This window comes from Caretta caretta, chromosome 4, assembly GCF_965140235.1.
Source record: "Caretta caretta isolate rCarCar2 chromosome 4, rCarCar1.hap1, whole genome shotgun sequence".
In the NCBI taxonomy this organism is placed as follows: domain Eukaryota; kingdom Metazoa; phylum Chordata; order Testudines; family Cheloniidae; genus Caretta; species Caretta caretta.
In genome coordinates, this window is record NC_134209.1 from 127,370,192 (window position 1) to 127,383,046 (window position 12,855).

The following is a 12,855-nucleotide window of genomic DNA, read 5'->3' on the forward strand; positions in this document are numbered from 1 at the left end:
GGACCATCTGTGCATATAGCGGCCACTTCCATGGGTCTCAGAGTTTCTTCTAAGTGGGTCCCCAGGATCTGCAAGGTTGGAAGGGGAGGGGCTCACTCCCTGTACACATTTCAGGGCCACTAAGCCCTCCTACTAGATGGGATGCTTTCATGGAGTTTCCAGTCTGGCTCTTTATATCCAATATATGTATTGTATTTCTATGACTCAATTATCACTCAAAGTTCTGAATAAGCTTCCGAAACTGCTCTCACCAAGCTAAATTTTCGTAACACAGAAACTGAATTAAAAATGAATATTCATATAGTAGTACTAATAAAGTTAGCATTTAAAAATGGGTGTTTCCTAAAATGTTTAAAAACACATCTTGATGACCTTTTTAAGCACAGCTTCATTCTGCAGGCATGGAAATGTTTGCATTGCCATGGAAACAAAACTAAAGACCGCTCATGCTGGGGGGAAAAACCCCAAGTTATGGGGTGATTGTGGGGAAAAAAGCTAGAGGGATGATATCTTTCAGTGTGTACATGAAATGGACATGATGTGATGCTGACTTCTCTGGATAGAAGGATTTTTTAATTTAGTTTTTCACTGAGATTTCCACTGGCTGAAGGGTTATTTTTGATACATACAAGGTTGACGCTAAAAGCAATCAATATACATGTATACAAACTATAAAAGTACAGAGACATCTGTGACTACAGACTAACACTTCTACCAATTGCTTTAGAAAAAACAGACAATCGCAAGTTTACCTCGAGAGGAACCACTAAGTTAAAATATGAATCATATTTTTCTTTGTATGAATGTAGTTATTCATGAAAGAGTAACAAACCCAGCATTTAATTTCTGATCAAACAAAACATACTTTCTAATTTGGCTAAACTGAAACATCAAATGCCAAATGACTAAAATGCTTTCTAACCATAGTTTTGCTAGCAGCTTGATAGGTATGCAAGGCATGCAGATCATTTCCTGCCAAGGCTGAGAAACATGGGTAGGCCTGAGATAATAGGGCTGGTGTGCTTGAAAAAGAACAAGGTTGTTAATGTTGTAGTTGATTGCATTTTTTGGGTGGCTCTTGGCTTCCTTTAAACCATCCCAGGTACTTCCTGTGGTCTGACTTTCTTTTAGCTCTGAATGACAGAGGGATCAGTAGGAGACAGGATAGGGATTTCCAAAGCATCACAATCGTCAGTAAGGAACACTAAGTCCTGGGGAAATAAGAGCAATGATTAGTTTTATAAATGGGTGATAAGGAGGCAGAAGACAGTGAAAATATCAAGGTTAGGGACTGATCCAACTCCACTGAAGTCAATGGCAGTTGGATCTGGCTGGAAGCAGATGTTATAGTGGCAATGTACGTTCATTGACATACCCTCCTGCAGAAGGAGATCATAATGGTGTACAGGCTCCGGATCTTTTCCTTCAGAGCACTCACTTGTGGCACTCTTTGGCAAGCGGAGTATGCCACAAAGTTTCGGAGTTTTGCCAACACACAATAATTCTGCAAGGCAGGGAAAGGGTGATTTGTAAAACTGTTTGGATGCAGTACTGGTGGGTTTGCACTACCCATTGGCCACTCTGAAATATTCCCTTTCATCAGAATGGAGAACTCCCAGCTCTGTGTATGTGTTTTTAAATAAACTATTTATTACATAAACAATCAGTATTTCATAACAGGGTTGTCTGCTCCCTCTTTGTTTTACATCTCTGACTTGGTGTTTTACTGGCACTTAATTCCATGCAATCTAACAGGATATTCTGGGGTAACTGCATAGACCCTGCCCCTCCCACTCCAGTCTTGGCTCTCATAGTTCAATAGCATCACTGGCTTCTTTTTATGCTCTCTAGTAGAGGATAATACTAGCATAACCCTCTGGAGTTAGTGGAATTATATGCAGGAGAATTTGGTCTATTCCTTCAATAGGAGCATCTCCGTTTGTTACAATATACAGTAACCAAGATCTTTGTCATAATTTGCCTCATTCCCACTGGACAGTGGTGTAAAGGTCAGGTGGAACTTTGTTCATAGCACTTTATGTTGTCAAAATACTGCACAAATGTTAACTAATTTCACCATGTTCCTGTAAAGCAGGTGAATAAATTACCATCCCCATTTTGAAAACAGAGAAACTGAGGCACTGAAGTTAAATTACTTGCACTTTGCCATGCAGTGAGTCAGTGGCAAAGCTGGGAGTAGAACCAGGAGTTCTTGGGTCTCAGCCCTTTACTGACGACTTTAGATTATGCTGCCTCCAGCAAAATTTAGGGGTTTTTCCCAGTTGTTTGTGAAGAAAGCATAACACGGCATATTCTAGTGCTTAGCACTAGAACTTAAGGTGCTTGCACAAAAGAACATGTCACACATCCTTTGTGGTGGATGGACATGCATTTATTATTATTGCTGCCATTCGTTTGTCTCCTATGGAAAACTTTCAGAGAGCTCAAGAAGTGATAGCTGATTTTTAAAAAAGAAACCCAGCAATGCACTCCTCCACTTGAATTTGTTAAAATAGCAATTTGTATGAGCTAGATATGCCACATCTGGAAAGAAGACACAATGGTCTTGATTCTGCTTTTGACCTTTTCACTATTCTCATGCATTCCCATAAATACATTACTTGCTGGTAAAATTCCATTATAATAAATATACAAATGTTATTCACTTAAATGGTGATTTAATCATTTCCAAAATTTAAAAACCACAACAAAAAAACCTTCAGAAAAACATCTTCATTTTTAAATGAGATCCTACAGTGCTGCTTTTCACTGTTTCTCTCTAGTCTGGTTAGACTTTCAAAAAGTAGCTTCAATACATACTCAAAGTAGGTCCCATAATTGCACTTTTTTTCATTAGCTGCTTTTAATTCATGGTTGTAAAGAAGGAATAGTGTCAACTTACATGTATGTCCAAGTAGAGCTTGGGCAGCATCTCCACGCAGGGGTCCTGTAGTAAAGAATAGAGACGTTGCCATTTTTTTTCCCCTAGGGAGATTTGTTTCAAAAGCAACAATCTAAGTAGTGTTTTAGATCAACTCACCACAGGTTCAGTGTTCTGTAAAGTCTTAAATGATGCCATGATTTCTTTGCTCAAAGATAGAATCCTTGAGTAGCATGTTGGAGGAGCTGAACTAATCAACAGAAAAACAGAGAGCAGAACAACCAAACTCAGCAGCATCTTCATTATGGAGAGTATGTCAAATGTTAATGGTTACACAACTACTGATAGGTTTCAGTGGAGTCTAAGTTTGACAAGTGGACTCTCACCTTAAATAGGCTCTTGTATCAATGAAAAAAATGTATTGGGGTTGGTCCAAACAGTGGCTCACTGCCGTTTTAAATTTCCTGCCAACCTGAGAGCCAAAGCTGCTAGCACTTTCCTGTCCTGGAGCAGGGAAAGGAGGGAGTGAGGATAACCAAACAAACACAACTGGTACACTTTATTCCCTAAAGAAAACAACCCAGTAACCATCTAAAGGCTAACACAAGTATGTGTAATAAGCAACACAGGATTATTGTGGAGTTGCAGACCCCACTCCTGCAACCACTTAGGCACATGCTTCCCATTATGCACACAAGTAGTCTCATTGTGTGATTGCTCACGTGCATAAAGAGAAACAGGTTTCTCTAAGTCTAAATGCTAGCAAGATGGGGGGCCATATATTGTTGTATTAGTTAAAATGGAAAACCATTTAAAATGGTTGTAGTGGCACACATCCTCTGCTGGTCTCGTAGACATTGCTGAATCTGGGAGTGTAGTGGGTTTTTTTGTTTGTTGCAGTCACTGTTTCTATTGTCTGTATCTACATATTCAGTACTTTGAGATTAAAAGGAGAATATATGTTTCATACTAAAATTCCCAACACTGGACCAGATTCCGATTAATTTCCTTTTTTATGGTAAAGGGATAGTGTAACACTTTGACTTTAGTCTTTGACTTACGTCGTGACAGGTTGAAGAGTTTCCTGTCTGATCTTTTGTGGAGATACACTCCATCTTTCATGTCCTTAAACGTGCAGTTCAGGAGTACAAAAAAGATTCCAAAGAGTGAAGGGGCAAGAACACATCCTTGCTTTACTCAGCTTTTCTTCTCAAAGCTATCTAAAGACCTGTCAAACTGGACAGTTGCTCTCATGTTGTCATGGAATGAACATAAAGATTTAACAGGGTTGGTGGGCATCCTATCTTTTCTAGTATTGCAAATAAACCTGCTCTGCTGACTGTCAAATGCTTTGGTTAGGTCCACAAAGGTGATGTACAATGGTCGGTTTTGCTTTTTGCTTTTTGCTTTTTGCTATTTTTCCTGGGGTTGACCCAGAGAAACTATCATGTCTATAGTTGATCTTCCAGCCATAAATCCGCACTGTGTGATTCAGGGTAGACACGATTCGCCAGCTGTTGTAGGTGTACTAAGATGACATTTGCAAAAGCTTTTCCCACTATACTTAGTAGCGAGATACTCCTGAAGTTGTTGCAGTTGCCCTTTTCACCTTTTATTTTTATACAGAGTGGTGCTGATTTATGTCACACATCTCTTGTGGTACCTCACCCTCTTTCCAACACTTAAGTTGCAGATGATGAAGATATGGTAGTAGGCTGTCTTTCCCTCATTTGAGGATTTCCGCTGGGATGCCATCTGTTCCAGGAGCCTTGCCACTTGATAGAAAATCAGTGGCCTTTCTTAGCTCTTCTACAGTGGGCTCCACGTCTAGCTCTGGCATGACCTGTAGAGTTGGTATTTTGTCCAGTGATTTGCTGGTGATGTATGTTTCTTGTGTGTATAGCTCTGAATAGTGTTCAATGAGACAACTGCTTGCTTTTATCTGTAAGGATTTCACTGCTGTGCAATTTGTGAGGGGCAACCTTGTTGACAGTGGGGCCTAGAGCTTTTTTCAGGCCATCATACATGACTTTGAGGTTTCCTGTGTCGGAGGCTGTCTGTATCTCTTCACAGAGCTTCACTAAAGTCAAAAAGGTGCTAATCAGGGGACTTCTATTGGCTGATGATGCTGCCCTCATAGTCCACTGTGACCAGGATCCCGGGAGGGGAGGCAGCTGAGGTCACTCAATTAGAGTGAACTGCAAAGAATGGGGCAGACAATCCCCAAAGCTGGTGAATATTCCAGTACTTAGATTTACGAAGCCAGCACAAAACAGATTCTTTATTACCTCACTGGTTGCTCAGAAGCCAACAACGCAGTTCCCTTAAAATGATCCAGCCTCAGGCCTCCATCCAGATACCTAAGTCAAGAAAAAACAATTACTGAAAATCTTTTTCATCATATAAAAGAGGTTCTACCAATCCCAAAGGATCGGACACATTACCTTCCAGGTTAATGAATATCCCAGATCTTACCCAAATACATGCTGACAGCCAATTCTTATTAACTAAACTAAAATTTATTTAAAAAGAAAGAGTGGTTAAAAGATCAATATACATACAGACGAATTCAATTCTTGAGGCTCAGATTCATAGCAGAGGTGGTGAGCTTTTGTAGTTGCAAAGAGTTCTTTTGGAATTTAGTCCATAGTCTACAGTCCAGTGTCCAATATCACATTCAGAGTGTATCAGCATAACTGGGATCTCAGTCTGGTGACTCAAACTTCCCCTGATGAAGCTTAAGCAGATCTCAGATAAAAAGGATTGGGACCCAAGGGTCTTTTATACAGTTGTCTAGCATCCGCTTGACCATACAGTCCTGGGTAAACAATAGGCTTCTGTTTTCTAAACCTCACCAGTAACTAATTACACAAATTAACATAGGGCAATTTATCCATTAGGCACTCTATCACAAACTTCAAAGAGACATCTAGACAATGACATTATTTCACCCAGATTCATCTAAATGTTAATATTCCGTTTTGCTCTCTGAATTAGTAGTTATAGTGACAGACAAGAATTGTCTGTTTACATGGCTAATACTTATGAGTACACACAGACTATTAGTATAACTTTTTTTTAACTTCTAACACTATAGGTTTACATTTCAAAGTTCTAACATTGAATGGCCCTCATTACGATTTACATGCTTTCTAACATGACTTTAAAGGTTGGCTTTGAGACATTCAGCCTGCAAGCTGTTTAACCCTTTCTGGTCGTATATTATACTTTGTATAAGATTTGTTGCAATTATATAGCAGTGGTAGCAATAATTTGCATGATTATATTTTAATTAGACAACGTCACACCCACCCATGAAGATCTACTACAAGAACTCATGGACTACCTTCCAAGTGCTTGTCAGGCATTTGCTCTCACCATCAGTATTAAGAAAACTGTTATATTAGGACAAGGGGTTCCACGAAAGCCTTCAATCACCTTCAATGCAAACCAGCTAGAAGTAGTCAAAATGTTGAGCTACTTAAGTTCTACAGTGACCACCACCCTCTCACTGGATGAAGAACTAAATGTTCACATTGGAAAGGCTGACACTACCTTTAGCAGACTAATTAAAAGAGCATGGAACAACTCAAAGCTTACCATTGAGACCAAAATGCTAGTGTACCAAGCTTGCGTCCTCAGCACACTCGTGTGGTGGGGAAACATGGACAACTTATGCTCATCCAGAAAAAAGGTTAAACAGTTTTCACCCATGCTCTTTACGCTGCTTACTCAACACCAAATGGCAAGATAAAGTCAATGCAGAGTTTCTTCAAAGGGCAAATTTACCAAGTGTGGCAGCCCTGCTGAAGCAAAGATGACTTCGCTGGCTGGACCCTCTGAGTAGGCTGGAAGACAGCTCCCCATGTAGCATGTCCTTGGGTATCTATCAGAGGGAACAAGAACAACCAAACATCCCAAGCTTTGCTATAAAGATACATGCAAACGAGATAGGAAAAAATGTGGAATTGATCCTGATTGATGGGAAATCTTGGCAAGCGATCGTAAAAAGCAGCGCCATCATCTCCATCAGGGCATCAAAACAGGAGCTGGCTCCTACAGCTTGAAGAGAAAAGAGCCCATAGGAAGCAAGCAGCTCCTAACCAAGATACATATATTTGCAACAACTGCCAAAGATCATGCAAATCTCAGATTGGACTATTCAGTCACGAGACATTGCAAACCATCTATATCTTAGGCTGCAATTCTCACTCTCCCTCACAGAGTAAAGGATGCCAATAGTAGTGTAGGATCTTACTGATAAGCAGAGCGGTGCCATAAACTCCTGATTATGGACAGGAACTATTTACGGAATGAGGTAATTAAACTTTCAACTACTCTGTGAAGCTGAGCCTGTGACTGTCCTGGGCTGCTTTGTTTCTGTCCCAGCAGAGTGTGTGTGTGTGTGTCACAGGAAACCAAAGACTGCCTCTGGAGCATACAGGAAGTGTAGCATTTCCTGGAGGACTTACTCGGTAGCACATCTTCCCTTTTTGTAGATCCCTTTCTAAAGTACCTGATTGTATTTGGTATAGGTTGTCAGTTTAATTTACTAGCATTTTAGTTCAATCAGTGATTTAATAACCCTTCAGGTTGCTCCAACACAAGGCCCAGATTTTTAAAGGTATTTAGGAGTTGGTCTCTTTAATAATGCAAGGCCTAAATCCTATTTTCAAAAGTGACTTACACTGTTAGGCCTACAGTTGGGTTGGAAATGTTTTTACCATCCCATGAAAACTTTTGAGGTTTCAAAATTTCTCATTCTCCAGTGATATAAAAGACCTTTCAAAGCTTTTCATGTTAAATGACAGACTCTAGGATAGCTGATATCCTGCATGAGTCCTAACAACTAGACTGTAGGAGACCTAGGTTCATATCCCTTCTCCAAATCAGGTAGTGCAGGGACTCAAACCTGGATTTCCCATATCCTTGTTGAGTGCCCAAACCATAGAATCATAGAATATCAGGGTTGGAAGGGACCCCAGAAGGTCATCTAGTCCAACCCCCTGCTCGAAGCAGGACCAATTCCCAGTTAAATCATCCCAGCCAGGGCTTTGTCAAGCCTGACCTTAAAAACCTCTAAGGAAGGAGATTCTACCACCTCCCTAGGTAACGCATTCCAGTGTTTCACCACCCTCTTAGTGAAACAGTTTTTCCTAATATCCAATCTACACCTCCCCCACTGCAACTTGAGACCATTACTCCTCGTTCTGTCATCTGCTACCATTGAGAACAGTCTAGAGCCATCCTCTTTGGAACCCCCTTTCAGGTAGTTGAAAGCAGCTATCAAATCCCCCCTCATTCTTCTCTTCTGCAGGCTAAACAATCCCAGCTCCCTCAGCCTCTCCTCATAAGTCATGTGTTCCAGACCCCTAATCATTTTTGTTGCCCTTCGCTGGACTCTCTCCAATTTATCTACATCCTTCTTGTAGTGTGGAGCCCAAAACTGGACACAGTACTCCAGATGAGGCCTCACCAATGTCGAATAGAGGGGAACGATCACGTCCCTCGATCTGCTCGCTATGCCCCTACTTATACATCCCAAAATGCCATTGGCCTTCTTGGCAACAAGGGCACACTTGGCTATTGGCTAATAACCACTTGGCTATTGGCTATTCTCAGGTTGGTTTGTTTGTGTACTCTCTCTTGTGAGATTTCTGTGAAAAAGTTTGAAAGGCTTCTTTCATACCAATGTGGAATGAGAAATTTTGAAGTATCAAACTGTCATGCTTTGCTCAGTATTGCCAAGCCTAAGTGACTTGTCGAAGATCACACTGGAAGAACATGGTGGAGATGAGAATCAAACCCAGATCTCAAGTCCTAATCAGTGCTTTAAGCACAACACACTCTTCCCTCTCAAGGTCCCTGTATTACAACCTCAATTTTTACAGTGAAACAAAATCTCTCTATTTCCCAGGTCTCTTTCTTTTGTATTTTTTCCCTTAACCTAGAAATGGAAGCCAGATCTGTAAGAAACAACTGTCCTTGTCTCAGGTGCTTGAATTCTTTAAAAGCATATGAATCTTTTTCATAAACGTCTATTTTGATTACCATAATACTTAACAATAACATGTTATACTTAATAACAGCATTTAGATTGCACTTTACATGGTCAAAGCATTTTAGTGTTTTGATTGCTAATCAACTGCAGAGTAGACTAATACAAGGGAAAGAAAAAAAATCATACTGTGAGCTGACAATGAGTGAATAGAGCTGAGCTAATACATCATGTTTTCTTTGAATAATTTATGGAAAATATTTTGAAGTTCACTCCACCTGTGTCTATTCCCCTCTTGCATCCATTTTCTGAGAACGTTCCTGTGAATGACATTACTGGCAGGAGTGGTCATGGAAATAAGTTTTAAGCTAAATAGAGAACATTTTGCAAAACTTTAAACTTCATGTGACACTCAAACCTGATTCTTAGTTACTCATCTAATCCAAGAACAGAAAAAAATATTGTGTGACTAATGTATTCAATCTAACAAAGTGCACTTCCGTGCACATGGAAATAATGAGAGACAGACATGACAAGAAGGTTAAATGCAGAGGCCACCGCTTTATTTAAAACTTTTCCCTAACTGGATAGGTAACTTTACCCCAAATACCCAGAAAGGTTGTTCCAGTGCATTTCCCAGTGAGCACTAATGGCCTTGGTAGACATAAGCTTGAGGATGGGTATGAAGGCCATGTCCTCGGCTCCCTCAAGCCTGCCAAGAGACTCTGACTGGAAGCCAGAGTCCTGACCCAGTCCCCTCCTCTATGCTGAAGGTGGTAGGGATGAGATGAGAGGAGCCAGGAGTTGCCTAGGATAGAAGCACTTCTGCCCTCCCCAACATCATCCTACCCAGGCAGCCCAATAAGTTACAGGGACCTTAGTTGGACACTTTTTTCTTTTTTTTCCCTAACCCGTGAACTGCACTGGAACCTACTGAACTGCAACAATTGTAATTTAACCCCTCCTCCCCCACCCCCAGACCAGAACTGGATGCGGGGTGGAAGGTGAAAAACCCCACACAGCAGTTAGCCAGCCAGTTTTGCCACATGGAAGAAGTCCTTTCCAGACCCCAAAACTGGTGATCAATCAAACCCCTGGCATCACCAAGGATCCAGCAGGTAGGTAAAGGGTGAGGCTGAAACTGGGAGCCCACAATGGCCACCCAGACTAGTCAGCAAGCTGCATCAACCACCCTCACACTCCAGTACCACCAAATGGCAGCCAAATACCTGGCCCTAGCACCACACTCACTGCCCAATGGCAGCAGCAGTGGGCAAGACAAGCCTCCCTCTTCCCCCCCAAGTTCTGACCCCTGATGCAGCATGTGACCCCTTCCCACACCCTGAGCAGGAAGGAAGGGTTGGTGGGGGGAAGAGAGAAGAAGCAGCTCCCACATGCTGGAACAAAGGGGTGAGAGAGAGAAAGGAGAAGACTCTACTCTGCACTGTTTAGGCCTCAACTGGAGTATTGTGTCCAGTTCTGGGTGCCACATTTCAGGAAAGATGTGGATGAACTAGAGAAAAGCACAAAAAAGAGATGACCTGTGAGGGAAGATTGGAAAATATTAGGAGAAGAGAAGACTGAGAGGGGACAGAATAGCTTTCAAGTACGTAAAAGGTTGCTACAAGGACATGGGGGGAGTGGAGAGGGGTGGATCTGGAGACAGTGCATTAGAAGGCAGAGGTGTGTCTAAGCTATACAATTCAGATTCAGATCTGAACTCCGCATTGACTGCTTACGTCTAGGTTTTGGTCAGAGACCTGAGGACCATAGAAGCCAAGCAACCAAAAGGTACATGAGTAGGGAGAGGAGAACTATTTTCATGGAAGGGGAAGAGAAGAGAGGGAGCTGGTCTGTAAATCATAAGGTTGTGGTGAGGGGGGTAGCAAAATGGAGAAGCCTAGACAGGAGAAACATATGACAGGAAGACACTGGAGGAGAGCAAGATATAACTTAATGTTCAATGTGTGTTATGTGTTGTCTTCTGTGCCTGATTCACAGAGGATCTGACTCTACTATAGTATCATAGTTGGGAACTGTGGGATTGATCCAAAGCCCACTGAATTCAGTGGGGAATAGCTCAGCCTTTTAGCTGAAGTTGCAGAAGTTCATGCCTGTGGCTCTAGAAGACCCAGGTTCAATCTTTGGTAATGATCAAGGTGATGGTTGTTATAAAGAAACACCATAATTGTATGTGAATTTCTGTCTTGGTCATCACATGTCATGCAACCATTTGATCTTCACTCTTATGGTTTATGATGTCACCAGCACCCTTGGTGGAAATTCAACTTGTTGATTTACTCTTTAGTATGCAAAATTCCTTTTAAAAGCAAACAGAAAAAGGAGAGATTGGGAAGTATCCCATGACTTAACTACCTACATTTTTGAGCTACATAGTCTTGTTTGCTTTTAAATTACTAAAAAATGAAACAAAAATATTTTTCTAAAAATGAAAGGGCTTGCTGTATGGGCAGAAATTCTTGCCATGTTTGAACATGAACAGTCTACTGGGACTCCAAACAACTTTCTTTATTATCCCTTTAAAGTTGAAGACTTGTCTAGTGAATGTTTATATTAATATTTAGAGGCTGCCATCAGGCACTTCATGAAATGAGCCACTTTTTTAAAAAAAGGGGGAAAATATAGAAAAATGCTTTTCTTTAAGCCCCGTGTATTTAGGAAGTGATTTAAAACACCTTTCCTAAGCTTTCTGTTGTGACAAAAATAACACTCCTTGCATTTAGAGCTGGGCGGAACTGCTTTAGCAGACTTCAGTCTCTCCATTACACAGAGGTATTCAGAGGCTTACTCTAGATACCAGGACTACCTGTAAGGGCTTATTTACACTGGGATTTATTTATTTTGCATGGATGCAGCTATATTGATGTAACTACACTGGTATGAACTTTTAGTGCAGATGCACTGCATAGGTGTAAAAGATAGAGCTTGCCTTCATTTGAAACTGGGGTAAACCAGACTTGTGCAAGTCATTTTTGATATTCATGCTCTCTGCTAGTGATTTGCACCTCTTGGTGAAGCTCCAATGGCACACAGATCCCCGGTACAGACAAGCCCTAAGCAACTTACAGTACCTCTGAAATGATGGTTGCCATTATTACTATACAGTAGTAATGCCTTATGTTGGTGATTGAATCCTCTTTGCTGCTTTAATCTCTGGTGCTTAATGATTTTATAGTCCTATCTTCGTCCCCAGCATTCCTGCTGTTTCCATATACTAAGAGCAAACTGATATTGCCACTCAAAAAGATATTTATTTTAAATCAAGTGAATAAAAGAAACTAAACCATGAAACAGTCAAGAGTAGAACCCAGGTGTTCTGACTAGGAAGGGTGAGCATATCTGTGTTCATGTCACATGAGCCACACAAACTGAAATCTGGAGGACCTATTAACAGGGAACTGGCACTGTACTAATACCTGCAAGTTACTTGAAAGTTGTATTTCTATACAACACGTATGGAGATGGGGGGACCTTGTGGTCTTAGAGATAGGATTGCCCAATGGTTAGGGCATGAGCTTATAACTCAGGAGACCTGCATTCAATTTCATGCTCTGCAACAGACTTCTTTTGTGATTTTTGGGCAAGTTACTTAAGTTCAGACCCTTAAAAGGTATTTTGGCTCCTAACACTGATTTCAATGCAATTTAAGAGCCTAAATACCTTTTGAGGATCTGGGTCTTAGTCCGTCTCTTCCTCAGTTCCCCATCTATAAAATGGGAATAATGCTCTATCTCACAGGGGTGTTGAGATAAATACACTGACAATGATTGCACAGCTCTAGTCCTGACTCTCCTATTTTGGCAGTGACCACTAGACTTACTGATTCTACTAATTTAGGCTTTAGAGACTTGTCTTGACCACCAAAAAAACTGGGTGGTGTGGTTTTTGTTATGTGGGGTTTTTTTTTGTTTTGTTTTAAATCTCAGGATAACTGATACACATGAGCTATGCCAAG

General features: G+C 41.0%; 1 protein-coding gene across 4 annotated transcripts in view; it reads right to left on the reverse strand.

The window, feature by feature from the left end:
* Positions 1 to 551: 551 nt before the first annotated feature.
* CYTL1 (cytokine like 1) overlaps positions 552 to 12,855 on the reverse strand; it is a 152,367-nt gene continuing 140,063 nt past the window's right edge. For all 4 annotated transcript variants that reach the window (XM_048848888.2, XM_075128033.1, XM_075128032.1 and 1 more), the window contains 5 exons: positions 5,170 to 5,241; positions 3,041 to 3,131; positions 2,903 to 2,947; positions 1,376 to 1,504; positions 552 to 1,211 (listed from right to left, as the gene is read on the reverse strand). In XM_048848888.2, coding sequence (XP_048704845.2) covers positions 1,128 to 1,211; positions 1,376 to 1,504; positions 2,903 to 2,947; positions 3,041 to 3,131; positions 5,170 to 5,241 — 421 coding nt within the window. In that variant the 3' untranslated portion in view covers positions 552 to 1,127. The remainder of the gene's footprint in view (positions 1,212 to 1,375; positions 1,505 to 2,902; positions 2,948 to 3,040; positions 3,132 to 5,169; positions 5,242 to 12,855) is intronic.